General features: G+C 47.7%; 9 protein-coding genes across 9 annotated transcripts; 5 read left to right on the plus strand and 4 right to left on the minus strand.

The window, feature by feature from the left end:
• Positions 1-707: 707 nt before the first annotated feature.
• CDEST_05749 (uncharacterized protein) lies at positions 708-1,565 on the plus strand (the record flags this gene model as incomplete). The annotated part of the gene is made up of 1 exon (XM_062921908.1): positions 708-1,565. One exon carries the CDS (start codon positions 708-710, stop codon positions 1,563-1,565), a length of 858 nt encoding a protein of 285 aa, XP_062777959.1.
• Positions 1,566-1,659: 94 nt separating this feature from the next.
• CDEST_05750 (Putative alternaria alternata allergen 1) lies at positions 1,660-3,925 on the minus strand. The gene is made up of 2 exons (XM_062921909.1): positions 2,352-3,925; positions 1,660-2,219 (listed from the first exon to the last, which is right to left on the minus strand). Exons 1-2 carry the CDS (start codon positions 2,747-2,749, stop codon positions 2,054-2,056), a joined length of 564 nt encoding a protein of 187 aa, XP_062777960.1. The 5' UTR covers positions 2,750-3,925; the 3' UTR covers positions 1,660-2,053.
• Positions 3,926-4,747: 822 nt separating this feature from the next.
• CDEST_05751 (uncharacterized protein) lies at positions 4,748-5,362 on the plus strand (the record flags this gene model as incomplete). Its single annotated transcript, XM_062921910.1, has 1 exon — positions 4,748-5,362. The coding sequence occupies one exon, from the start codon at positions 4,748-4,750 to the stop codon at positions 5,360-5,362; it is 615 nt and encodes a 204-aa protein (XP_062777961.1).
• Positions 5,363-5,422: 60 nt separating this feature from the next.
• Positions 5,423-6,692, minus strand: CDEST_05752 (Putative XAP5 protein). Its single transcript, XM_062921911.1, has 2 exons — positions 5,888-6,692; positions 5,423-5,835 (listed from the first exon to the last, which is right to left on the minus strand). The coding sequence occupies exons 1-2, from the start codon at positions 6,605-6,607 to the stop codon at positions 5,464-5,466; spliced, it is 1,092 nt and encodes a 363-aa protein (XP_062777962.1). The 5' UTR covers positions 6,608-6,692; the 3' UTR covers positions 5,423-5,463.
• A 194-nt stretch (positions 6,693-6,886) lies between these two features.
• On the plus strand, positions 6,887-8,363 carry CDEST_05753 (uncharacterized protein). The gene is made up of 2 exons (XM_062921912.1): positions 6,887-7,753; positions 7,831-8,363. The coding sequence occupies exons 1-2, from the start codon at positions 7,197-7,199 to the stop codon at positions 8,180-8,182; spliced, it is 909 nt and encodes a 302-aa protein (XP_062777963.1). The 5' UTR covers positions 6,887-7,196; the 3' UTR covers positions 8,183-8,363.
• A 184-nt stretch (positions 8,364-8,547) lies between these two features.
• CDEST_05754 (Putative METTL16/RlmF family, S-adenosyl-L-methionine-dependent methyltransferase superfamily) lies at positions 8,548-10,580 on the plus strand. Its single transcript, XM_062921913.1, has 4 exons — positions 8,548-9,004; positions 9,062-9,182; positions 9,243-9,408; positions 9,470-10,580. Exons 1-4 carry the CDS (start codon positions 8,793-8,795, stop codon positions 10,375-10,377), a joined length of 1,407 nt encoding a protein of 468 aa, XP_062777964.1. The 5' UTR covers positions 8,548-8,792; the 3' UTR covers positions 10,378-10,580.
• Positions 10,581-11,314: 734 nt separating this feature from the next.
• CDEST_05755 (Putative NmrA-like domain, NAD(P)-binding domain superfamily) lies at positions 11,315-12,616 on the minus strand (the record flags this gene model as incomplete). The annotated part of the gene is made up of 6 exons (XM_062921914.1): positions 11,315-11,607; positions 11,665-11,956; positions 12,008-12,089; positions 12,158-12,381; positions 12,457-12,488; positions 12,583-12,616. The coding sequence occupies 6 exons, from the start codon at positions 12,614-12,616 to the stop codon at positions 11,315-11,317; spliced, it is 957 nt and encodes a 318-aa protein (XP_062777965.1).
• A 431-nt stretch (positions 12,617-13,047) lies between these two features.
• On the plus strand, positions 13,048-15,446 carry CDEST_05756 (uncharacterized protein). The gene is made up of 2 exons (XM_062921915.1): positions 13,048-13,595; positions 13,645-15,446. Exons 1-2 carry the CDS (start codon positions 13,125-13,127, stop codon positions 15,439-15,441), a joined length of 2,268 nt encoding a protein of 755 aa, XP_062777966.1. The 5' UTR covers positions 13,048-13,124; the 3' UTR covers positions 15,442-15,446.
• Position 15,447: 1 nt separating this feature from the next.
• Positions 15,448-16,748, minus strand: CDEST_05757 (uncharacterized protein; the record flags this gene model as incomplete). The annotated part of the gene is made up of 1 exon (XM_062921916.1): positions 15,448-16,748. The coding sequence occupies one exon, from the start codon at positions 16,746-16,748 to the stop codon at positions 15,642-15,644; it is 1,107 nt and encodes a 368-aa protein (XP_062777967.1). The 3' UTR covers positions 15,448-15,641.
• Between the last annotated feature and the right edge of the window lie 10,640 nt (positions 16,749-27,388).

Consider the following 27,388-nt stretch of genomic DNA (forward strand, 5'->3'; position numbering starts at 1 on the left):
AAGTTTGTCGAGCATCAGTGCATCCCTCACGCGAGTAACCGAGATCGCAGCATCCTGTTGGCGTATTCCATACAGCATGAGAGCGCAAAAATGTTTGCAACATCAAGTAGAATGGAGCTTGAAGTAGAGTCCAAGGATGATGTAGAAACTGTCAGTTTATACTAAACCAAGAACCCTCTCTCTATCAACATCTGGTACACAACTGAGCGTTTGTTGTATGACGCGACACCAGTAACCACCAGACTCGTCTGACCAATGAGGTTGCAGGGCAACGACGCAGGCAGTCTTTATCTGCTGGATACCACTATTGGTATGTTGGAAATTCGGATTTTCCAACTCAGGAAGCATAGTGCCCTACCCCTCTGTACGAACATCAACCAGCAGCAGCTACAACACAAAGGTCGGTCCACTCAACAACAAAGTTACATCTGTCTCATCAAGGTGTATAGGATAACTTAGAAGCCTTTCGCGAGAAGAAGGTTCCACGTGAAATCGGTAAGACCCAAAAAGTGAGTAAATAGTCCGAAAAGGCCAAAACATCTGCTTTCCAGGCACCGTCTTTCCCAGAGCGAGGAGTTTTCTTTCGATTGCTACATCTTTTCAGACTGGTCCCTCACAGATCACTGTTCTCTGATACATAATCCCATCCCTCAAGTATCTCTTCCACAGCGCTTCACCGAGCAAGCAAACTGTCCCGCAAAAACACGATGAAGCCCGTAGATCACACGCAGCTCGCCGACCTCGTCCAGAGGAAGCCCATCCTCCTTCTCAAAACCGCGTGGATGGGGGCGAGCTACATCCAATCCATCGCGCGCCGCGCGCCGGGAGCCATCCTCCCCCGAAACGGCACCATACGCTCCGCCCTGCCCGTCGAGCTCTGGCTCGACATCGTTGACCTGCTGACCGAAGACCTGCGGTCCAAGGGCCTCCGGAACGAGACCAGCCTCGTCCAGCCCTTCTGCGTGTTCTACACCCCGACTGGGACAGTCCTCTACTGCGCCGAGATCACGGAGCGCACCAAGTGCGGCGGCCTCAAGGACGGCCGGGCCGTCGAGGTCTACGAATCGTACCTCCGGAACCCGAACCGCACGCCGCGGACGCCCGACGACTCCTGCCCCTTCACCCTGCCGCAGGCTCACGAAACGACGCTCAAGGCCGTCTGCATCGACGTCGCGCTCCTGGGCTCCGGAATCGACGTCCTCTTCGACACCGTCACCGTCCCGGACATCATCGCCCAGTGCGAGCTCGGCGCCTGCGAGGTTTGCTTGCCGGACCAGCCGCGGTGGCTGTGCCCGTGGTGTCTCGAGGGGCCCCGTGCGCGGTCCATGTTCCTGAGCCAAAGGTATAGGTTCACTGTCGACGTGGGCTTTCACAGGTTCCTAATGTTCTGTCCCCTCTGTGTCGGCCTGGACAAGTCGGTGAACAGTCTGATGCAGTACGGGGACGTGGACCGACTCAACCTCGGCGAGGTTCCCCCCTCTGTGGGGCCATTTGACGATTGGTCCAAGGGTGTATTATTAGACTTGGGATATGAGGAGGAGAAGCGCTATTCTTTGGACTCTTGATGGTGACCATCCATCACAGTAGTCATCGTGGTGAGCAGCGCAATCGTTTGACGCAATAGACGTATTAAGCGTCTTTGGCACAGGGAGAGAGGTTCATGCAAAGCGGAATTCGTTAAATTAGGATTACCTCCGTATGTGATACTCTATATGTCCCGTTACCGTCAAGTTTTCCTATTCAAGAGTTGATTGATCATGTCTCAGCAATGTTCGTTGTTCGCATCCCCCCTCCCCAGCGCCGGAACCATGCAAATGTGTCGTGTCGTCTATCGTAAAGAGTGGCGTGCAAGCAAAGTCGTAATCATGAGAATCGTGTGGAGCGTTGCGAATGAGTGGTTGTGTGTACAAATGAGTGAATGAGTGTTTGCATTAATGAGTGAGTGAGTATGTGGCGAGAATGAGTAGACGGGATAGACGAAGTCTGTTGAGTGAGTGAATGCAGATCTCGCCCGGATCCCAGGTCGGAGGCCGTCGGAGAGAGGAAGCCTCGCTTAGGCAACGCCATAGATCTCCTTGATGGGCGTCGGCAGCGTGATGATGTCGCACTTGATGTTGCGCTGGGAGTAGATCTCGCCGATGGTCCAGTTGTTGTTCTGCCAGGACGTCTCCTCGCACTTGAGATCGGCGACGGCGTCGCCCTTTGCCGTGTAGCGGGCCCTGTCGTGTAAACCGCGTCAGCCACTTGGTCTCTGTTGCAACGCCGGAACTCATCGCGGGCACCGCAGCCCCCCCCCCCCCTTACGACAGACTTCAAGACACGAATGGAGATGACGGATGAGGGAAACTTACGGGTACTCGGGGTCGTCGTTACAGGTCCACGACTGGTTCAACGCGAGGGCGCGGTCCGGGTAGCTCCAGGTGAAGGAGGTCGCAGCGCTCTCGCCGTCGGGCGGGCTGCAGGTATAGACCTGCTCGCCGTAAAAGAAGTCATTGAGGCGGTTGCTGGCGGCACCGCAGGTGACGGTGTAGTTGAGGGCCGGGTTGGATACGTTGAAGCTGACGTAGCCCCACGAGTTCTGGTGCGCGGGGGTGCTGAAGATGTAGCTGGCGTGGTAGTCGAAGCCCGTGAGCGTCCATCCGGTCATCGTTGCCGACTTCTGGCCGCAGGTGGGCTCGTTCTCCTGGCGCCGGGCAATGGGCGAGGCGAAGGCCGTGCTGAAGAGGAGGAGGGCGGGAAGAAGCTGCATCCTGGCGGGTTGTGAGAGTGGTAAAGGTTTAGACTTGAATGGTCGATAGGAGGAGAGATGGGATGGAATGAGATGCGAGGATGAGATGAGCAGATGTGTTGAAAATGAAGTCTGGACGAGGTGTAGCTATGTATTGCAGCGATGACGGAAGTTTCGATAGTTCAGACGGGAATCTCTCGAGGTTTAAGTATCCGACCAACGTGAACGAGATCTTCACCGCACCGGCAAGATCGTCTGTTACTTTACACTCTCACGCAAACACGCACCACGCACCATCAACCACGAGCCAAACACCTTCATCCCTCCAGCCCTCGCAGCCGCATGAAAGTCGGTATGGCCGGACGCCGGAGAAGGGGGGCGCACCAGTCGAACATGACGTAGCACCGGAGGGCACGATTCTCGTATTTCCCAAAGTCCCGAGGAGGCCAACTGGCTCCGTCTTGCCCGGCCTTTGCCTACCGTTAACTTTTTCCTGCTACCCCACAGATGCAGTGTAGATCCTCGCTCTCACTCGCTGGCCGGTAATAGTGGGCAAGCGGGAGAAACAAAAAGAGGGGGGGGAAGGGGAAGCAGACGCCCAGGGGCGCTTTGTGGTTTTATTGCCCGATTCCGGCTTGTCGCTGCAGGCACCATACTGTATTGGGTCGAAGAGGGGCGAGAAATGCCATTATTAGAATGGAACGTCTCTCATCTTCATGTTTCCACGCGCATCAGTCAAGACATTCATCCATATGATGGGTTTAAAGGACGGCACTCTGATCCGTTGAGGGAGACGGCATGTGCCCTGGGTAGAACGCTGATCGTAAGCTCGTGTTGGCAGAATTTGGCAGGGAATCCTCTGCTGTTGGTCGGCGCAGCGGTTGTGTTCGTTCCTCACCGACTCGCTGGGCTCCAAAAACACATGTAGCGGTCGAAGCCAACACAATTCTCTGCCACCCCTGCCGTGTAGCCCGAGCAAATTGACATTTTCAAGCCCAGATGAATGGCATTGGGCTGTGCCGATGCAGGAACGCAGGCGGCGGATCTGACCGCCGGGTGTCTTTTTGTCACAGATCACGGTCGCCGTTGGTGAAAACAGTTGCACGCTCTGCAAGCCGAAAAGAGGCGGTATGCGACCATCCCGGGACGGTGGAGATATCTTCGGGAAGCGATTGCATGTTGCGAGAACGGCGAGCCAGACCGCTGAAAAATGCTTATCTCCTGGATAAGTAGAAACAATGTGCACAACAAGCCACACTCCTGCCTGAGGGAATCATGTGGGTGGCGCATGAAATTGGGTGTGGCGCAGTCACTATGGCACAGCAGTTTCTGTGGCGTCCAAGATCCCGCATGTCTTCCGTCTGTCTTCGTTCATGGTCTGGAGACGACCGGATGCACCAGCCTGTCAAAGGGCGCTCTTTGCCCATGCCTAGCGGCCCAAGCACGGACCCCCGGTCACATGTCTCCTTGGGCATCCCCGACAGGTCCAAAAGCTCCGGAGATCATTCTCATAGCGATAGCGATAGCGATGGATAGGGATGGGTTGGATAAGGTTGGGATGATCGTACATCAAGAGATCCCGCCGGCCAATGGACGTAAAGCATGACGGACCATTGTGAGAAGGAAATGCGAAGTTCTAGACGCAAATAGATGGTGGGAGAAGCAAATCCTGCGAATGGGAGTCGGTGGGCTTCCACGTTGGCTGTATCGATGAGAGTATGAAGAACCGATCCGACGAACGAGAGCCCCACGTGTTGACATGGTTTGTTCCCAGAAATGGACGACAGTGGTGGGTCGGGTCACGGTCACGGCGTGATGACCGACTCGACAAAAGGGGGGTGGAAAATTCTAGACCACCATCATGTTAGTTCATAAGCGGCGAGTCCGCGGTATTCACTAGCACCGGCCATGTCCCACGTTTGTCTGATCCCATTTTCGTTGGCGAGAATTTCAAGAGTTGCCGGATTACCAGACGCGCTGTTGCCGAAAAAACCAAGAAGAGTGTTTCATAGGGTGATAATGTCGCAAGCGGACGCTGCTGATCCGAAGATGCCCGTCAATATATATCGCCAGTGTCATCAAGCTGAAGACGAAGCCGCCGCCGTGTCTGATGGGCCTCAACCACCTCGATCCCTTCAACAAGGCACCGTTGTAGGTCGTGAACAAACCCTTGCCGAGACCTCTTCTGCCATCATGAACAAAGTCGCCCTCTTGACCTCGTCGACGCACGAGCCCGGCGTGACCATCCGCCAGCGCTCAGACCTCATCGCCCTGTTCGGGCCAACATTCGATATCGCCATCCGCTGCCAGAGACTCGTTGCCTTGGCGTCGACGCTGCTCTTCGTCTACGGACACCTCCTCGCCACCTCAACCCTTACGTCGGCCGTCGTCGCGAGCCGGCTCATGACCGCCTACTCGCTCCACGTCGCCAGGACCACGGTGTCGATGCTCCGGGGGCCATTACGGCTTGCGTGGAACTCCAAAAGAATCAAACGACTGAGGAAGAAATTCTTCATGGAGTTCGCGACTACGATACTGGGCCCAGGAGGCAACATGCTGATCGTCTTGGTCTTCTGGCCAGGTTGGATGATCGTCCTGGGCGCTCTTCTTGCCGTTCGGATGCTGGCGAAATGAGAATTTTGCAAGCAAATATCGCTTGGGCGCCATCATCCTTCGCAAAGCGTGCCTATGACATGGACAAAGTCAAACATGTCTTTCCATCGGCAGGCGGCCACTCATCTCGAAAAGAAGAACGTGTTACCGCCGGCATCCTTCCGAACTTCCGAGTTGTAATCCTTCTCGGGGTCGAACTCCTGCCACATGCTCGCCGGATAAATATGCTTGTTGCGCTCATACCAGCGGCGATCCACCACCTTCGTCAGCGTAGGGTCGTCGGTCGCACCCTCGAGGGTGTTGATGTCAGGTAGCGCCTTCACTGCTGCAGCCTTGAGCGCCGCCGCGGTGGTAAGCCCGCCGTTCGGCGCCGCGGGTGCTTCCTCGGGCTCGGGGAGGTCTTTCCTGGGCGGAGCTTCGGCGCTGTAGTTGAACAGCTTTTGGCCACCCGGGCCCGCGCTCTGGTTGAGGACAAAGAAGTAAAACTCATAGTGCTAGAGGGCAGGTTAGTCGATTGCCCGAATAGAAGAATGCGGTTGGACTCACATGAGGAATGATGATGGACCCCCTGACAAGCATCAAATCGTCGACCCCTACTCGTGCCCATTCCCTGCGAGCGTTTGCCTTTTCTCCCACGCCTAGCTCCGCACCGACCTTGCGGCTCTTGTCCAGGAAGACCCAGATGTAGTCGCCCTTCTTAACGCGCACCGTGCCGCCCGGTATGTTGGAACCGTCGTAGAAGACGAAGGGGATCGCGATCTCGGTGGCCTTGACTGCCTCTTGGATGGCCAGGAACTCGCGGCGCAGGGCTTCACGCTCGGCAGCTTCGCGGCGCAACGCAGCCTTGGACATGACCTTTGGCACAAATGCCACGGACGAATTGGCGACGACTTTGGCCTTTGGCACTGGCTTGTCGCCGTCGCCGTCCTCGGCCTTGCCGCTCTTTTTTATCGGCACCGAGTCTTCCTCTGGCTCTTCATCGTCGCCGAAGGACAGCTTGCTGCCGCCGATTTTCTTTTTCTTCTTCTTCGGCTTGCTTGGAATGCTGGCAGAGTCGCTCGCTGGATCTGGCGTCGCGGATACGGATCGGTCGGGGGTGGATGCGCCAGACAAGGCGGCTTCTCGTTCGCGGTCCTGCTGGTCGAGGACTTCGGCGCGTCGCTTGCGGAAATCGGAGAGTGCGACGAGGCCAACGGTGCTGTCCGAGATTCGCTCCGTCACTGTTTTGTTCGACGGCGTGAACCGGGAATTGGTCTGGTCGGACATGGCTGGTGTCGTAGAGGTTGTTGTGATTGGACCTCGAAACGTGAAGATAGGAGGAAGGCTTCAGTTTCTGTCCACGAAGCTTCCGCGACGATGGGAAGAAACGAAGAAACGCGGAAGTACGTGTGAAAATGGGTGCGAGACTACATTTGACACGGTATGTAGATCCACATCCCGCAGTGGATCCCGCTCGCTTGGAGCCCCACTTACTCCCGCCTTCACCTCTTGACGCCCGGCGGTTCAGGTCCCCGTCACCTCTCATTTTCACCTTGTCGCCCCCTGCAGCGAGTGAGCTGGGCTGCGTTGTTTCCCAGCTCGTCTCCAAATTTCCCGCCACCTGATTATTTTCCACGTTTCTCATATTATCGACTGATCTTGTTCTTTGCGAGTGTCGTTTCTCTTCGGTTTGTTTGCTCTTCGTTTCGCCGGTAGTCCCGCTCCCGTCCGATCCGCCTTGCTCCAATTGTGTGTGGGTTGTCACCCCGTTTAATAAGCACCCCTCACCGCCGCCGCCTCCATTGTCATCTGGTATACGACCGAGAGAGAGAGAGGGAGAAACAGAGAAAGAGATAGATAGAGACTACGGTAAACGATGAACACTCAGCCTGCTGCCACCTCGTCCGCGCCTTACAATGGCCCTGGGGCATATCCGACTGCGCCCTCAGGAGGACCGCCCGGGTTTGACCATTACTCCCAACCGCCTCAGTCCACCACCCCGACGGCCCCTTATCCCGGCCCAGGCTATGGAGGACCTCCGTCGGCTGCCGCTCCCAGTGTGAAAGTTCAGCCTGCGGTCGAACACATGGCTGGCCCGGCATACTATTCGAACCCGTATCCGCAGCAGTCATCGAGCGTGGCCGAGGCACCCCGCCCTTCTGCCGCCCCTCAGCCTTTGAACCCTCTTACGACCACCACTCAGGACCTGAAGTCGGCCAAGACGAATACACAGTTTGCTTTACGGGAGTATCTGTCCCTGCAAAGGAAGAGGAGCCGTCTCGACGGAGCGACATCGCTGGAGTTGGAGGACCAGATCAAAACCCAGGGCCGCATCTTGCTTCAGGATCTCAAGTTCTTGAGAAAAGAAGTCGCCGTTCTTGTCAAAGATGGCGAGAACCATCGCTGGAGGAACTGGCTGATCGGTGGGGCTGTGTATGTCTCTTCTCTGCCCTATCTTGATCAGCGCCTGTTTTCAGAATCGGATGCTTGGGAACTAACAACCCTCATAGGGCAACCTTCATCCCAGCTGTCAAGAGGATATTCCGCCGTTCGTCTGAAAAGTCGGACGACCAAGTGCAGGCCTCCAACAGTACCGAGTACGCCTTTTGGCGCAGCAAGGCCCTTGTCGCCCGCATCAAGGACAGCCTCCTCGGACGGAACAGTTTCGCCAGCATTGCCTTCTTCGTCTTCGCCGTCCTGTATGTTTTCACCAACGAGGTCTCCCTCCAGGTGGCCAAGACGGTTTCGAAACGGCTGAAGCGACTCAGCGCCAAGATTGAGCGGGGCGACGCCGAGGTCGTCGAGCAGGACGCGAAACTGCTGGAGGGATGGCGATGGCGAGTGCTCATGTGGGGTCAGTGATTCGGACAAGAGATATGGCGGACGTGATGAGCAGCTATGACAGACATGAGCCGACGACAGCGTTGCATGATGAATGGCGTGTTGATTTCTAGTCCTGTTTTAGGGCCGTCTGATTTCAGGGCATGCGGCTGTACATAATGTTAGCAAATATCATCCTAGGTACAAATTTGTTTACATGCTTGGATTCGCATCAGGCAAGCAGTCATCATCGTAATGCGTGGACTGCTAGATTTCAATTCAACAGCAGCATCACAGCGGTGTACTGGGTAAATGCAATTACCGCGAACAAATATACGTCAAAACAACAAAGCGTGATTCTCCACTCATTATGCAACTACGATTGCTAATTCGATTCCTGGCGCGAACAACAAACTCGGGGCCTGGATCACGAAGTATCGCACGTCACTTCCAACAAGATGTTCTATTCTTGACCGCGGGATTCCCAATGTCGTGTCTCTGTTCTTAACAAGACAGCCAAGGGGAATACCTTCGGTGAGCCAGTCAACTCAGCAATTCACTGGATTCTTGCTGAAGCACTACCATACTACCACTCCTCGACCTGAGCTAATTCAACTCATTGACAAGCCCACGACAAAGGCCAGTGATCACTATGTCGAGCAAGAAGAGACGTCACTCAGACGCCGAGTCCAAGCATGAGACCGACAACTCGTTGCAAAATGCGGTCCGCCACGCCAGTCGCGGGTCAGCGAACACGCGACCCCAGCAGCCCGGCACTCATGCGGATGCCTACTACCGCAACTTGTACTCAACGGAGCCGGATTTTAACAACCTTGGCCGCAAAGACCCGGCTTTCGGGGCCATGTACGATGTGCCTCGGGGTTCCCTCGCTCTTCGACAGGAATGCTGATATCTTCCCAGGCTGAAGAGAGGAACCCTCGACTTTAACGACCCTGCCGCTGTGATGCAGCTTACAAAGACTCTGCTAAGAATTGACTTTGGCCTGGAGATTGAACTGCCCGAGGACCGTCTTTGTCCGCCTGTGAGATGGTGTCCCCCGAAGTGTAAGATCAAGCAACCGAACGCTGACTGATGGTTGCAGGTGCCCAATCGCCACAACTACATCCTGTGGTTGAAGGGCCTGCTCGACAGCACCACTTACGACGACCCCGACCGCAAGTCCGTCGGTCTCGATATTGGAACTGGGGCGAGCTGCATCTATCCGCTACTCGGATGCACCCAACGACTTTGGTCGTTCTTTGCCACCGGTATCACTCCCGCCGCTGAGACGCTGGCTTACGGGGGGGCTCCAACGCTGACAACATTCAGACATTGATCAGAAAAGCCTGGCGTATGCCAGGAAGAACGTGCAATCCAACAGCCTTCAAACCCGGATCTCGGTTGTCGCCCGTACGGCCCAAGACCCAATTATCTCTCTCGACTCCCTGGGCGTCGACGAACTGAGCTTCGTCATGTGCAACCCCCCGTTCTACACGTCAGAAGGGGACCTTCTCGACTCCGCACAGAAAAAGTCGCGACCCCCGCTGACGGCGTGCACCGGAGCGCCGGTCGAGATGGTGACCGACGGCGGAGAAGTCCGCTTCGTCGGTAAGATGCTCGAGGAGTCACTGGTTTTACGCGACAGGGTGCAGTGGTACACCTCCATGTTCGGGAAGCAGTCAAGTCTCGAGGAGTTTGTCAACGTCCTGCGAGAGAAGGCCATCGACAATTATGCCGTCACGGAGTTCGTGCAGGGCAACAAGACCAGACGGTGGGCCGTCGCCTGGAGCTTCGGGCCCATGCGGCCATCAGAAGAGGTCGCCCGGGGTCTGAAGGCCGCGACGTGGAAGAAGATACTTCCCATGGCCGTCGAGTCAGAAGTTGTCAGCTTCCCACTTGATGATGGGGCCGGGAAGCTCGGAGACAAGATCCAGGGGCTCATGTCTTCGCTCGAGCTCACGTCTTGGGAGTGGGACCACGGGAGGCTCGTGGGCATCGGCAGGGCGCGAGAAAACGTATGGAGCCGCGCCTGGAGGCGGAAGAAGATGCGGGAGGAGCGCGATGGCAAACCAGAGGTTGCCGTGACGGACTCTGAGGTGTGCAAGTTTGGGTTCGAGGTTGTTCTGAGGGTTGGAAGGGAAAACATTGCGGTGCTGTGCCGGTGGAGGGAAGGCCACGACCAAGCCATCTTTGAGAGCTTTGGCGGCTTCCTGAAAACGCGGCTGACAACTGGATAAGTTTGCAGCAAAATTCGCTTCACAATCATTGGTCTATGGTTATTATTGTGTAGGCTGACTAGGTGTTTACTGAGGGTAATTCAGGGTTGGTTTGCCAACGATGTTAAACAAGATAGTGAAAGACAACCAAGGCGATGTGTTACTTGGTACGCGAGCAGTGAATCACACATGCCTTTCAAGACAAGGACTAGTGTAAATACCTCCTGTTTCGAATGGGGAAATTCCAATCCACTTCGTAACCGTCACTGCCAACTCACCAGAAATCAAAACGAGAATTGCAACCGTATAGCCACTTCCAACAGCACGAACAACATGCCGGAATCCTCGCAGCAGCCCAAGTCGGACTCCGCCGCACAATCGAATGAGAAGACACAAGAAAGCAAGAAGCCCCAAGACAAGTGCTTCTTCGGCGACGACGAGTGCGAGCACAATATCGACAGAGACAGCTGCCCCCACTGCAGCCCGGCCTTGGAGCTGAGCCGCTAGGTGTCTTCAGCACTGGAAGACCGCGCAGGCTGGGGACGAAAGACGTAGTTATGGCTGATAGCCTGTGGAGGTCATGCATTCCTGCGTGTTAGATGGTCTTTGAAGCACATTGCCAAGTTGTGATCTAGTCAACGGACCATAGTCAAAAGCTCAATTCATCATTCGAAACAGTTCTTCAACCATGTTGCAATCACGATGAGACCCATTCCAATAGCCCCGGTAAAAACTTGCATTGTTGTCAGGGTAGTGCTCTGAAGTTAGTATAAACAAGAACATATTCAAGTGCAACCCAGAGAAGATGTGGTAGTGGTCAGCCGTATTCAAAAGTCACTACAGCTCAACAGCTAAACCAAGCGAAAGGATGTAGTTCAACGCAAAGTAAATCTAGTTAACAGTAGACTCAACGGCTTTTCCACACAAGTCGGAAATTTCACCCCCGTTGATCACTCTTTCAGTAGTCAGTGTGAACACTCTTGGCACCATCGTCGATGGCAGCCCACGCGGTCGTCAGGAAGTCCTCGGGCTGGGTGAACCGAAAGTCCGGGAGGAGCCGGTTCCACTCATCTGAGATCTCGAAGTTGCCAGCCGAGACACCCAGCAGAAAACCGGAGAGCATGGCTCCGGAGAAGGCTCGGATCGACTCCTCCGGGATGGACGGGTGGTCGACCCAGGGCAGCCACGGAGCCTCGACGACGCCGGCCTTGAGGTCTTCATCCTTGAGCCTCGTGACCTCGAAAGGTTCTCCTGTGAAGAGGGCAGTCAGCATTCGGTTTCGCTGCATCTATTATCGGGGGAACCTACCACGGAGCTTCTTGCCGAGGGCGATGATCTGGCCGACAGTCATCGTGGCGCCCTTGATGCCGCCGATGACGGGCCATTCTCCCTCGTACTCGACCGCCAAGGCTACGACTTTGGCAAAGTCCTGGGCGGTGGTCAATGTGAAGATGGCGTCCTCTCTCCCCTCGGTGACGAGGGCTCGACGCCGATGGTAGTTGATCGGGGTCTCGAAGAGGTGTACGTGCTTGGACGACTTGAAGGGGTAGGTCAGGTAGTTGGTGAACAAACCAGGCTGAAAGAGGCAGTATTCAATGACCTGTGATCTCGTCAGTCACTGCAAGATGCGACGCTGTAGAGATTTTTTCACCTTTTTCTCCTTGTTCACCTCCGCCAGGTACGTACGTGTCTCGCCCTTGAAGTTATACCAGAACATGTGATCGAACTTGGCGCTTAATTACAGCTGATTAGAGAGGATTGGGGGGGGGGGGTTATTAATGCATGGATTAGGGTCACTCACGCAGCCCATTCACTAGGAGCGAATCGTTTGACGCCTGCTTTGATCGAGGCGTCGATCAACACTTTCTGGGCACTATTCTGCTCGGTCTTGGTGGGATCGGTTGAACCGGTCACAAAGGAGAGCACGGTGTGGACGCCCTTCAGGGTTTCGGCTAGTTGGTCGACATCATCGTAGGTTGTCTTTGCCCACTGGACTCCCGGGGAGAGCTCTTCGGCTGGGGCGTCCTATGCGCATCAAGACGAAGGTTAGCGACCAGATATGTGACGTGGAAGCGAAGCTTCAGGAATTGTTGATCTTACCCTTCTTGACAAAACCAGGATCTCGTGGACCCCTCTCGCAACCAGCGCATCATGAACCTCTTGGCCAACATCCACATAGGGTGTTAGTAACTAAGGTCCAACCGGTTAAGGACCACAGGAACATACTGCCAGCTCCGCCTGCAAGTGCAACTTTGACCATGATGAGTATTTGACGGTGTTTCCGGTTGTTTCGTTGGTTTGAAACGTTGAACGTGCGAGTCTTGAAAATGTGTTAAGTTGAACAATCGATTGGGTAGTATGATAAAGCACAGTCTGAGTTGAGAGATGGTGTCGAAAGCAAAAGTCTTCTTGGAATGTTGGAACCGGGCTCTATATATATAGTCTCTCTCATCCTCCAAATGCTGTGTCCTATATTGATAATGATACCACATCTTCCCCCGCCGTTTACACGGGTGTGCCTTGTGGGGCAGCGGCGGCCCTTCGCCGTGTGCTCAGGACGAACTCCACCGCCGATTCACCGGACCGGAAGCCAAGTCCGTCGGCGGAGGATTACTAATGAAAGCGTCTCTGTCAGCTGATTATCTCCGCCAAAGCGGCGGTCCAACAAAGGGGGATCGCCGCCTGCGCCCGCCCCCCTCTCCTTCACCCTAGCCAGCTCACACACTGTTGGACCTCATCGCATCGAGTCTTCCTTATTCGAAAGGAACATGGTGGACGCAACAAGCACATTAAGCCCGGCCCCCTGCGCCGACTCGGCCCCGACGCCGAAGCGCCGGAAGCTGCGCAAGGGCACCCAGAGCTGCTGGGAATGCAAGCGGCGCAAGGCCCGGTGCACCTACTCCTCCGCCCATCACGACGTCTGCGACGGCTGTACGCGTCGCGGCACCGACTGCGTGAGTCAGGAGGTCACCGACCAGCCGCCTCCTCCCGGGACCAGCAAGCACCTCGTCGACCGGTTGGGCCAGGTGGAAGCGCTAGTGAAGCAGCTGCTCAAAGCCGGGAATGGGGTCGATCATGGTGTCGGCGATGGCCAACCGGCGCAGATACGTCAAGGGAAACGGAAGGCGACGAGCCGTTCTCGATCCCCGGTTGCCATGGCGAACGAGTGCGACACATCAGCGTCTCCCTCTGGCGATGGCAACCACACACAACTTTGGCACTCGTCTTCCAGCAGCGAAGTAAGTCAAGTTCGATTGGTCGTTGAAGTCATATTGACAAGGGTAATAGGGGCGGCGTTACCCAGCATCTCCGTACATGAGGGATGAATCATCTAGGGTCACTCGCCCGGAACAAGATGCACCAGCAGAAGAAACACACGACGCCGTCTGCAAACGCCTCCTTGAAGCCTGGCCAAGTCAGCAGGACATGGACATCATTCTGTCTATACCGGTGGAAACCTCGCAAATCATCCGGGCAGTTATATGTACCAGGACCGGCTCCCCCCGCACATCGCTGCCATCGTCCGCAACACTGCTGGAGCTGCCGCCGCCGGGGTCTCACCCGGCCCTGATTGCCCGGAGCCTCCTAATCCTGGCCTCGTTCCTCCAGGGCATGCCGTTTTCCTCGGCGCACCATCTCTCGAGACTAAGCACCCCCTGGCAGGCTCTCATGTCGCGGGCCGTGAAGGCGGCCCACAGCCTCGTCACCTCCGACGACGACCTCGTCGCCTCCCTCGAAGGCATCGAGTGCATCATGCTCGAAGGCCTCTACGAGAACTACGCCGGGAACCTGCGGCCCTCGTGGCTCGCCGCGCGCCGGTCCGTCGCCATTGCGCAGATGATCGGCCTGAACCGCGGCGTCGAGCCAAAGTCCCTGACCGGCTCCGTCATCGAGCCGAGCGACCTGTGGTTCCGCCTCGTCCAGTTCGACCGCTATCTCTCTCTCATGCTGGGCCTGCCGCAGAGCTCGCTCGACGACATCTACGCCCGCCCGGAGGCTCTGGAAGGGTGCACGCCGCTGGATCGCTATCTCCGCCTGTGCACCGTCGCGTGCGGCCGTCTGCTCCGGCGGGATCCCTCGGACGTGTACGATCCCGAGACCAACAAGGGGATCGACAGGGCGCTGCAAGAAGCCTCCGCGTTGATGCCGGCTCAGTGGTGGGTGACGCCGACTCTGTCGCCCGACACGGGGCACGCGGAGAGGATCCGCGATACCCTGCGGTTCAACGACCACTTCATGTACTACCACCTTCTCCTCCAACTCCATTTCCCGAGCGTTCTGCGGCCGGTGTCGGAGTGCGGCTACGTGTATCACAGGTCGACGGCCCTCACCGCCAGTCGCGAAATCCTGTCCCGGATGATGGCCTTCCGCGCAACTCGACCCGCGCGCTACTACTGCCGGGGGGTGGACTTGATCGCCTTCTTCTCGAGCACGGCCTTGTGCCTGGCTCACATCTGCGACACGCCCCAAGACGTGACCGCCCAGCACGGATTCCACTTCCTCGCCCATCAACGGCTCAGCGACCGGGGGCTCTTGGAACAGACTCTGGCCATCATGCAAGAGCTGGTCGACCGGCACGACGACGAGATCGCCACCAGGGTGGCCACGCTTCTCAGGCACCTCCTTGCGATAGAAGCAGACGTGGCATCCGGTGGCAAGTACGCCGTGGCCTTTTCGCCGGAGTCTCAGAAGCACGATGACCTCGGGTATCATGTGAAGATGTCCGATGACGGCACTACTCTGCGTATCTGTCTTCCACATTTCTGGGTCATCAAGATCCAAAAACAAGGTCCTTCAGGGGGAAGACTGCCGGCAGCTAGCTCTGACGGAAACGAGCTGCTCGTCAGGTCAGGAATCAACGGTGATGACAGGACCTCTCTCACTAGTAATAGGCAAGACCCGTTACCGGCCATCCCTCGCACTGAAAACTCAGGTCTTGGAAGGCTTGGAGGCGAGGAGCAACCCCTATATGGACGAGAAGGAAATGAGGAAAACTGGGCGCTAGAGAATCTAGACTTTGCGTTCTTGGATAGTTTCATCGAAGGGACTCTTGGGCTGGACAACGGTGTCATTGCGGGGGAATAGTCAACCAAGCAAAGTTTGAGTCACGAACAACTGGTGCAAAAGATTGCTAATAAAACCCATCAACACGCCATAGGAAAAGAAACTTTTCAGAGGCGGGATCAGCATACAATGAGCATACATAACATAAAAGATGGAACCATGGATGCGAAACCAAGTAGGAGCCCGTCCCGTACACCCTGCAACAAACACGATTCGGGATTCTACACCAACCCCAAATGCCTCAAGGCGGTCCAGATCCGCTGCGCGTTGCTGCCCGCCCCGTTCGCCGCCAGCTGGGGCCCTATCAGGTCCCTCATCGCGCGCTGGTTCACGACGTCCATCAGCTCCCACATTTCCTGGAGGAGCGCCAGCTCGAACCTGGTCTCGCGGAAGATGCGCGCGAACCCCAGGAACAGCATCTGCATGGCCCGCGGCGGCAGGAAGGCCTCGACGCTCGGCATGAGCTCGACGAGGAACGCGGCGACGGGCCGCGCCAGCGCCTCGGAGCAGCCGAGCGCGCGGTCCTGGTCGAGGACGCAGCAGAGGACGAAGACGTGCCAGAAGATCTCGTGGACGGTGGCGGCGCGGTCGCGCGCGTTGGCGAGCAGGAAGCGCGGGCGGGCAAAGAGGTCGAAGGCGTCGCGGCCTGCCCGGTTCGCCGCCGAGGCCTGGGACCGGCTCAGGTCCTCGAGGTGACGGAAGACAAGGGTGGCGGCGCGGGAGAAGGCCTCGTCGAAGCCGCGCTGGTCGAGGACGTTGTCCATGATGCCGTGCTCGTAGCCGCGGAGGAACTCGGGCACGCCAAAGTAGCCGTCCTGCATGAGGTTACGCGTACGCGGGAGGTGCTCGTGGAGGACGTCACGGTCGACGAGGACCCGGGAGCCGTCGGGGAGGGCGACGGTGACGCGGTTGCGGAGGCGGTCGGTGGGCTGGGCCGCCTGTCCGCCGCCGGGTCGGACGGGCGTGGCGGCTGCGAAGTTGTTTGTGACGCTGAAGAGCTGGCTGAAGTCGAAAAGCCGAGGGCCCGGGCCGACGAACGGTATCTGGGGAGCAGGGCCATAGTTGTTGATGTTGACTCTGTTGCCGGCGACGTTATTGTTGCCAAAGTTGGGCCAGGCGCGGGTGTTGTCTGGTCGAGGCTGGTGATACCATGGAGTAGTGCGGTACATCGTTGATTGTTCAGACAAGATGGATGGCACTTGGGGTGAAGAATTAGAAGCATGAACAAGATTTGATCCGAGGGAGAAATCAAGAACAGCAAGCTCATCTTGTAGGCCCTCGTTGCGTCGTGCAAGGTAACACGCAGTGCCGCCCTCGGCTTCGGGCATGTGACGAGGTCGATGTTTGTCTCATTGCATCTCGGGTTCTGCACTACTCCATGCCTGTACAACCATGGGATTCGTACGGTGAAAAAGAACGAGCAGTACTCGGCGGTAACCATCCGAACAGTGCATCCAAGGCAGGCCTGTCGTGGTTTGATCTTGCGGCGTGGAGATGGATTCAACTATGATGTCCCACGACTTTGGAAGCCAAGTCGGCGGGAAAGCAAGCCAGGGTTGGTGATGGCGTTCTCAACATCCTCTTCCTCTTCTTTTCATGCAACGTCGTAGAGAATACAGTGGGGAAAGAGAGTTGGATTTAAAGAGAGGAGGATGTGATGTGATAGAATAAAGCCAATGTAAGCTTCAATACAGGAATATGCGAGTATTGCTTGCCTGGAGATAGCATAAGTAGTGGATAGAGGCAAACCTAAGGTGTAAAAGTAGTGCTTGAAAAGGCTTACCGATTGATTATTTCGCATCTAACGTGTCTCTTGTGTAGATTTCATTGAATTCAACTACTATCCAGTTGCTATCTAATTAATTCATTAATTAGGCCCTTTCCAAGTAGCCTCCTCAAGTCGACCAACAAATTGGCACAGAGAATACTCCAAGTACTTAGAATCCTAAAAAGCAGAGTGAGGCCTGGATGAAGCTGGACCATGTCGACCATGCATGTGATGTGTGTGTGAATGCCTCGGGGTACGCCAGAGCGTTTTGCGCAACGGTGTTTAACCAATCAGAACACCACGCCAGAGGTCCAAGTATGCAGGGTGACGGTTTGTTAGGGTGGCTAGCAGAATATGCATATATAAGTAAGTAGAAAAGAGTGTCTATTTGTACTAAAGAGTAGATGGGATTACTACAGGCTTGTAGGCCTAATGCTATCCTAATAACTGTTCTAAAGCTAGGGCTAGGTAGAAATAACAGGCTGGCCTGTTTAAGTATAGTTAGACTATTCTAGATAGGTTATATCTATAACTTGCATAGAAGTATGTAAGGATTCTATTATACCCCCTTAGAGAGGTAACTATTAAAGTTGTATCTTTAGATAAAGTAGAGCTTTTAATAACTAAAGATTAGTAAGAGCAATAGAAGGTAGGGTAATATAGTATTAAAGACCTAAGATTAGAATTACCTTAAATTAAGTTGTATAGTATTGTAACTAATGCTATTTAGTCTGCAGATTACCCTACCTAAGCATCTATACTACCTAAACTATCTTAGCTTCTCTAAAAGCCTTAACTTATTGCTTAACGTTTGCTATACCTAGCTAAGCTAGAAATTAGTAGTGCTTCTAAGCTAGTAGTACTTTAGTAAGTCTATTTGCAACTATCTTATTAGTTTTAATCTAGTTAAAGTTAATAAGACTATTTCTAACTTCTTAATAAAGCTAAAGATTAGTAATATTAATATAATAAAGCTTACTAGTTACTTAAGGTCTCTTAGTAGTAAAAAGTCTTAAGGTTGCTTAGTTGTTACACTAGAAAGAGTAGTTACTATCTAGATTAAGCTAAAGTTGTTTAACTAGTTAGATAGTAGCCTTATATTCCTTTGCAGCTTAAGTAAGAGCAACTAGCTTAGCCTTAGTACTTAAGGTAATAATGCAATATTACTTAAATAACCTTTAGCTAATAGGGCTACTAAACATTATTATTATATACCCTTAGGTGCTTTTACAAGTAGTAAGGTTGTTAGCAAAGGAGGCATTTAAGGCATAGAAGAGAGTTCCTAGTCCTTAAGAGTTATATTTAATTACAAGATAGTAAGTATAATTAAGGTATTTAAAGTAAGCGTTAGCTGCCTTCTTGTAATTAGCTAATAGGTTGTTAAGGAATTTAGAGAGTTTAAATAAAGTTCTTAAGATGTTTAGTCTTCTAACAACTCCTATATAGTTAAGGGATCTAATAAGTTACTAGTAGTAATAGATTTCTGCTGTAGTTGCTTGCTAATTATTAGGAATAAGATTATTAGCAGCTATTAGCATCCTAGTTAGCTTCTTCCTCTTATTAGCTCTAAATTTATTATAGATCTTAGTAATATAGTTATTAAGGCTTAGCTAAAGCTTACTAGCCTTATAGTCTCTAATAACTTATATACCTAGAAAGATGTTTATTTCTCCTATAATCTTTATCTTATAGATCTCTTAAAGTCCCTTAACAACTTACTTAGCTATTTTTTTGTTTTTCTTATAATAAATTACAGCAATATTGTCTATAAAGAAGAAGACTAGGACTCCCTTGCTAATAAGGATACAGTTGTCTTTATTAAGGGAAGTAAGTCTAAGTTTCTTAAGAGTATTAAAGAAGCTCTTCTGCTACAAAAGGGGGCTTCTCCTTAGATTATAGAGTGCCTTATAAAGGATAAGGTAGGATCCTAGCCTGCTGTAGCCTAAAGGGAACTAGATATAAACTAGTTTATTAAGAGTAGCATTAGTAAAGGCATTTATAGCATTAAGCTGCATTATCTTTAGGTTAAAACATGCTATAAGAGCTATTACGCTGCAAAATAATCTTTTAGTAAGTATTAATGCATAGGTTTCTAGCCTATTAATTAGCTAAAGATCTCCTTTAATATAGATCCTTGCTTTAAATTGCTTAAGAAATCTATGCTTATTAAATTTGTAGGTATATACCTACTTAAGAGGAAGAATTTAATAGATCTTCTAATTAACGTCTTCTAGTCTAGTAAGCTTAAAGGTGCCCTTCTTCTAGACTGTTTAATATTCTACATTTATTGCTGCTAGCTACTTAGGCTAGAACTTATGCTCTTTTGCTTTAGAGTATTTCTAGGGAGGTAAGGGGAGGTCTCTGTAATAAATTTAACCTAGATTATAAGCAAAGTTGTTCTATCTATCCTTTTCCTTAGTTAAATCTATTAACTAGAAGAAAGAAGATCTAATTAATAAAGATCTATCCTTAAGTTAGCAAGAGGATCTTGTAGCTACCTCTAGTTAGTAATTAGTTTAACTAATTAGCGTTTCCTAATTATAAATAGGGTTATTGCAACTTCCTCTTAGTTATCCTTTTAGTCTCCCTATACCTATAGTAGGAGGTAGAGCATCTAAAGAATTAGTAATGTAGATTGTTAACTTAGCAGTTGTAGCTAAAGATAATAATAAGGTAGAGGGTAAGCAATCCTAAATTGCAGTATCTAGAGTAGGTAACTCTTTATAGGTTGTTAACTTAGGAGTAGGAGGGTCCTAAATAAAAGGTTAATCTAAGTCTAAAGTTATTTATAGTAACAGTTGCTAAGTTACTATCTCTTCTTTTAGGTCTATATAAGTTAAAATATGCTCTTCTACCCCCTTAACTAAAGGAGTATGTAACTCCTAAAGTTGTATTCCTAGAGAACTAGTAGGAGTAGGCAGTTAAGGCTCTTGCTGTTAGTTAAAGCACTATTCCCTAGCATCCCTTAATCTAACTGCAGCAGCTAAGTAATACTAAAGATCTTTATTATTCTATAGTTGTAAATCTATAGGGAGATCTTTACTCTAAGGATTAGGAATTAGAATCTCTAGGATAGAGAAGACCCTCTCTAGCTCTGTTTAATAAAGGAGACTAGTATCCTCCTAGCTAGGGTTGTATAGCTTTGTTTTATTAAATGTAACATCTCTAGTCCTTATAACCTTATTAATAGCTGGGACCTAGATGCAATAGATGTTAGTACTATTATAACTATAGAGATACCTAACGTAGGCTTTAGGCTTAGTCTTATTTGCCTTCTCTTCCCCTCTAAGGTATATTGCAGTAAGCAGGTAGGTGTTACGACCTGAATTCAGTTGGTGACTGATGCAGCCTGGAACGACCCCTGGCGCAAACAGCAGGGCAGAAGGACACTCATGTATGCAGGCGCACGGCGCAGGCCAAACGACAAAACAGAAGAACTAAGGAAGGTCACATAATAGATTAGTTTAGATTACTAGTGATCTAATGTAATCCTGCACTAAGGATCAGTAAGCCACTAAACTAACCTAACACTAAGGATTACTAACAGCAAGAAGTAATCTAGTAATAACACTTAAGGATATAAGGATATTTATTCTACATAGATAGACTACCTTCTATAGCTCTTTAGCAATTAACTTTGTAATTATCCCCTTAGATACTCTTAGCACCCTTTACTAGTAACTAATGTTATAACCCCTTATTAAATATACAACTAATTACTATATCCTCTAAAGACCTAATCCTTTTAGTACAACTTATAGCACTGTTCCCTAGCTTTATTGCCTTAGCTTCTGCTAATAGATACTACTATAGAAAGCTAACTATAACACTTTAATTGCTTCTATTTAGTAAGTTAACCCTATAAAGCTAACAAACAGTATTAACAAAATAGCTACTTATTACACTCCTACTTCTAGCTCTAGCTCCCAGGGCTAACAACAAGCCTAGAACCTTACCTAGGAGTTAGTTAAGAACTAGACTATAGAAGACTTCTGTCTACCTAAACTCTAGCCTAACACTAACAGAGAAGTCTCTCTTACTAGCAAAGTCTACAACCAGATTTGCGCTAAGCTAGAATAAAATAATAACAACCTAGCTACTACTTAAAAGCTTATTAACAAACTTATAGAACAAACTAAGATTCTAAAAAACAAAGCAGACTAAGCTACATCCCTTTAGTAGGAGGTTTAGACCTTACAAGCTATAGCTAATATTATTTAGACTTCTGTAGATAGACGTAAGAAACTTAAGCTTAACTTACCTATTACCTACAATAGGACCTTAGGAACACTTAAGGGATTCCTTATCTAAGTTAAGAACTATTAGAATTTTTACTAAAGAAACTTTTGCAGTAGGACTAAGAAAGTCATTTATGCTGCAACCTTCTTGTAAGGATAAGCCTTTTAATGGTTTAAACCCTTCCTTAAAGAATACCTTAATAATAAAATCCTTAACTATTGTTCTAGCAAAGTTAGGGATATATTTGCTAATTTCTAAGGATTTAAAGATGCCTTAAAATCCCTATTCTAGGATCCTAATAAATTACAACAAGCAGAAAGAGACTTAGCTTACCTACACTAGACTAAGTCTGCTACTACCTATACTACAGAATTTAGAAGACTCTGCACCTAGCTTAAGCTTACTAAAGACACTAAGATCTTTATGTTCTATAGTAACTTAAAGGATAAAGTCAAGGATAAGATTATTAAGCTTAACTACCCTAAAGACTTCCTTTAATACGCTAAACTTGCTATTAAGATTAATAACTATCTCTACAAATAGCACAAAGAAAAAGGCAAGAGGTAAGCACTAGCTAACTTAGCTAAAAAGTACTAATAGCAACCCTAACAACAATTCTAGTAGAACTACCCTTAGTGCAACAGATAAGCTAAGCGCCCTAGAGGAAACTACTAGTAGAACAACTAGAATTGTAATAGCACTACCTATAGATACTACAGCAGGCCTATAGACCTTAGTGTAGCCTAGAAAGACAATAAGGTACAAGACTTTAAGTGCTACAATTGCAATAGGCTAGGATATATAGCTAGAGAATGCTAACAACCTAAGAAACAGCAGTTCTAACTAGTACCTAAGAAAGGCTAATAAATCAATATTGCTAACAAAGATATCCCCTATGCCTTACTCTTATAGACTGCATGCTATAACAACAACTGCCTTACTTACTAAGATAGCAAAAAACAATTAGGATAGTACCTTAAGACCCCCTAGACTCTAGCTATAACCTAGTTAGGCTACAAGAAGACAGGGATATATAAAACCCCTAAGGAATACTAACAATAATGTATTAATATTCTACAACAAGCCTGCAGGATTGCTATTTACTAAAAGATCCCTAATGCAAGGAAAGGACTTAAGAAGGATAATAACCTTAAAAGGAAAAAAAAACCCTAAGAACAACCAAAGACCCTTACAATAATGCAAAGGGGCCTTAGTTAGAAGCTTACACGCAAAATCAACAAGCAACTTAACAAAATGCTTTAGACAGGACAACTTAAAGAAGTTAAGAGACCTGCACTCTAAGGACTAGTAATACTAGGAGGAGGGATTAAGATCACTACGCTTAACTAAGTTGCAGCAGACAACCCTTAAGACCTACAAACATAGACCCCCTAACAGAGAAAAGCATACAAACGCACTACAAGCAACTACCTACAAGGGCTAGATAGCTTAGACTATAATTTAGAAGATACACCTAACTACAGGATTATACTTAGTTAATACTATAAAACCTATATTACATCTAGCTCTAAAGAAGAAAACCTAAAACCCCTAAAACAATAAGAATATTAGATTATCTACTTTAAGGATAACAACTAGTTAGTCTAGTTTTATAAAACAGTATATAAGAAGAACTATCTACCTACACTACTTATACCTAAAGACTACCCCCTACTAAACCCTAACTACAAGGACTACATAGACCTCTTTTAGGCAGAATGTCTAGATAATAACTGCAAGATATATAGAAAGGGTAAGAAGAAGTTCTACTTCTACCCTTAATAATATACAAAAGAACCTATTTAGGATGTCTACTTATGCAGACAACTCCTATTCTAGATAATGTAATACTATAAGGAAGGAAACATTACAACCTTTACCTTAGACCCTAGATACCCTATGCTATGCTACAACAACAATAAGGGATAGTAAGAATGTAAATACAACAAATGCCTTATTTACTCTAAAGCTAAGGCGCAGGCCTAGCAAAAGGCATAAAAGAAAGGGACTTAACAGTCAAAAAACTAAAGACGCCTACAACAAAAGGGCAACATACAGCAACAAACTACAAAACCCTATATGCAACCTATAATGTAGCACATTTTAACCTAGACATTAAGATCTAAGGATAATAGATGCATGCAATTATTAACAGCAGCACCTAAAGAAACTTTATATTACTTAAACTAGTAAATAAACAAAAAATACTATAGTAAAAGAAAGAACGCCTATATGCATTACAAATAGTTAAAGGAGAATAAGTTAAGTATAGTAGCAGACTTATTGTTTTAGAGATAGTATACCTCCTTTTGCAAGTTTATAACTAGAAAGAGGAACTCCAATTTAACATTATAGAAATAGGAGATATTAACGTTATCCTAGGAATTATATAGTTACAGAAGCACAACCTACAAATAGATTAGAGAACTAGCTAACTCTAATAGTTAGATTTAGTTACTAAGCAGCGCTGCAAGAGTTAGGCCTTAAACAAATCTTTTAGAGCACCTCTTAACAACATAAGAAACACAAAGAACATGCAATACATTACCTATCTTAGGGAGATACAGCCTCTTAAGATAGTAGCCCTAGCAGCATTAGATTAGGGATTAGATCTACTTCTAGCTATTCTAGAGGAGTACTAGAAGTACAAAAAGCTATTTACCCTAAAGTTAGAAACAGGCTTACTAAAACATAGACCTTATAATTACAAGATTCCTCTTATTAAAGGATCCTACCTAAAGTTCTATCTAATATATAGACTAAATAAAATAGAACGTAAGGCACTTAATAAGTACTTTAATAAGAACCTTAAGAAAGGATACATTAGACCTTCTAAATTATTAGCAGGATATCTAATCCTGTTTGTGCTAAAAAAGAATAGCAAGCTACAACTATATATTAACTACTAATAGCTTAACAGCATTATAAAGAAGAATTGCTACCTACTACTACTTATCTTAAAACTCTAAGATTTGCTACATAAAGCAATATAGTTTACAGCCCTAGACCTTAAAGGAGCCTACAACTTAATTAGAATAAAGGCAGGCAAAGAATAGAAAACAGCATTCTAAATACGCAAAGGACTCTTTAAGTACCTTATTATGCCTTTTAGACTTACTAATGCACCTACTACCTTCTAGACAATAATTAACTACATTCTTAGCAAATTTATTAACATATTTGTTATTATCTACCTTAACAACATCCTTATCTTCTTACCTACCCTTAAGCTACATAAGGAACATGTATATAAAGTCCTTTAGAAGCTTTAAAACGCTAAGCTACTAGTAGAAGCAGAGAAATGCAAATTCTATAGCAAGAAAGTTAATTTTCTAAGATATACTATTACACTAGGATAAATTAAGATAGAAGCAAAGAAAGTATAGGTAGTTAGGGACTAGCCTATACCCTAGAACGTTAAGGACGTCTAGTTGTTCCTAGGATTTATTAATTTCTACTAACAATTCCTTAAAGGTTACATAGGAAATGTTAAATGCATCTAAGACCTTACACAAAAAGACATACTATTTAAATAGACTAAAGAACATAACAACGTATTTAAGAAAGTTAAACAATAGGTATCCTTAGAACCTATTACTTAAATCCTAGACCTAGATAAACCTTTTGAAGTTAAGACTAATGCCTTAGACTTTGCTATAGGCAGACAACTAGGATAACGCAACAAAGAAGGAAGACTACACCCCTATACCTTCTTCTCTAAAGCATTCTATAGACTAGAACTAAACTACTAGATCTACAATAAAGAACTTATAGCAATTATTGCAGCATTCTATAAATAAAGACTACAACTATCTAGTATAAAACACAAAGTTACAGTCTACATAGATTATAAGAATCTTGCATATTTTACAACCTCTAAGAACCTAAACAAACAATAAGTCAGATAGTTAGAATTCCTCTTAGAATACAACTTCTAGATTATCTATAGGAAAGGAACTAATAACAGCAGAGCTAACGCTTTTAGCAGAAGGATAGATTATAAAGTTCCTATCCTAGAGGAAACATAAGTTATCCTTAAAACAGATAAGAATAAAGACCTTATTCTAGCATAAAAACTACTTATAATCGCTAGATAAGTTATAGTTAGCACAACTAACAAAATAACACATAAGATAATTAGAGAGATTTACAGTGCTTAAGCATATAGTTACTAAGGAGTTACTAAGACCTAAAAACAAATTTAACAATACTACAACCAGCAAGTAATGCAACAAGATGTAGTAGATGCAATCTAGGATTGCAACCTCTACAAGAAAAGTAAGAACAGCCTACACAAGCCCTACAGACTAATTCAACTACTGCTAGCACCTCTAGCAGCATAGTACTTAATCTCTTTAGACTTTATTATCAAACTACTAAAGTCAAGAGAACCACTTACAAAGGTCTATTACAACAGTGTATTAGCTATAGTTAACTAACTTACTAAATACGCTTACTTTATCCTATACCTAAAAGCAAGCACAGCAGAAGACCTTACATATACATTTTTAAAATACATTATTAGCAACTACAGACTACCTAACAAAATTATATTAGATAGAGATAAGCTATTTACTTTAAAGTTTTAGAAATTACTAATTTTGCAACTTAGTGCAGACTACAAACTATTAACCTCTTTCTACCTACAGACTAATAGTTAGACTAAAAGAATTAACTAGATACTTAAATAGTATCTACAATGCTATATTAACTATAACTAAGATAACTAAGTACTACTATTACCTACAGCCTAGTTTGCCTACAATAGCGCAGTTAGAGAAAGCACTCTCTACTCCCTATTCTACCTAAACTACAGATTTAAGCCTATAGCACACAGAAAACTACGCAAAGGACTATAGGCCCTAAAAGCTGTAGTAGATATTAATAAAATGCATAAAATCTAAGATAACGTTTCTAAAGATTTAAAATTTATTAGAAATAGAATAAAGAAATATGCTAACACTTTAAGGATTAGAGGACTATCCTTAGAAGAGGGAGATAGCACCTATCTTATACAGTAAAACATTAAGACTAAGCAACTAAGCAACAAGTTAGACTACAAAAAACTTAAACCTTTTAAAATTGTTTAGAAAGTTTTAGCAGTTAACTACAAGCTTAAACTACCTAATACAATAAGAGTCTACCTAGTCTTTTATATTGCGCTTCTTAAACTAGCACTACATAGATTATACACTAAAGACTGCATTATTATTAAACCTAACAAACTAGAATATAAAGTTAAAAAATCATTAATTACTATACAAAGGATAGACAAAAACAATACCTTATTAAATAGAAAGACTATAGACATAAAGACAACTTATAAGAACTAGTTAAAAACCTCCAATATTCCTAGCAGGCCCTTTAGCAGTACTACAAGAAGGACTTAAGGGACCTAGCTCTGCAAAATCCAACCCTACGCCTAGAGAACTCTAGTTAAACACCTTGCTAGCACCCTAGGAGATAAGATCCTGCTTAACCCTAGCCTCAGCCTCTGCTACCTCCTAATCCTAAGCCTCCAGCTTGTCTAAGGATTAAAGACCCTAATAAATCAACTTAGACCTACAATCCTTTAGAAATTGCTTCTGCTTCTGCAAGCAAGATAAACAACCTAAGGCAGTAGATAACTGCACCTAAAGAACCTCTATTTCCTCCTCTACTTTATGTTCCTTTTTCTTAATCTTATGCTGCTCTAACATATAACAACTTACTACAGAAGTTAGCTAAAGACAACAAAATTAGGAAAGAAAAACTTATAGGCGTTTGCAATATTATTCCTATTGCACTAGCTGCAACTAGTATAAATGCACTTACTGCATTATAACAACTCTTTAGCTATTTTATAGACCTTATTAGACTTAAAACAATAAGTCTAAGGTATAACGTTAACTCTATAGCGCTTAACTGCTTTAGCAAGAGAACAACGCTTGCGTGTTTTCTAAGAGATTTTAGAATCTGCCT

Source organism: Colletotrichum destructivum, chromosome 3 (genome assembly GCF_034447905.1).
Source record: "Colletotrichum destructivum chromosome 3, complete sequence".
NCBI lineage: Eukaryota > Fungi > Ascomycota > Sordariomycetes > Glomerellales > Glomerellaceae > Colletotrichum > Colletotrichum destructivum.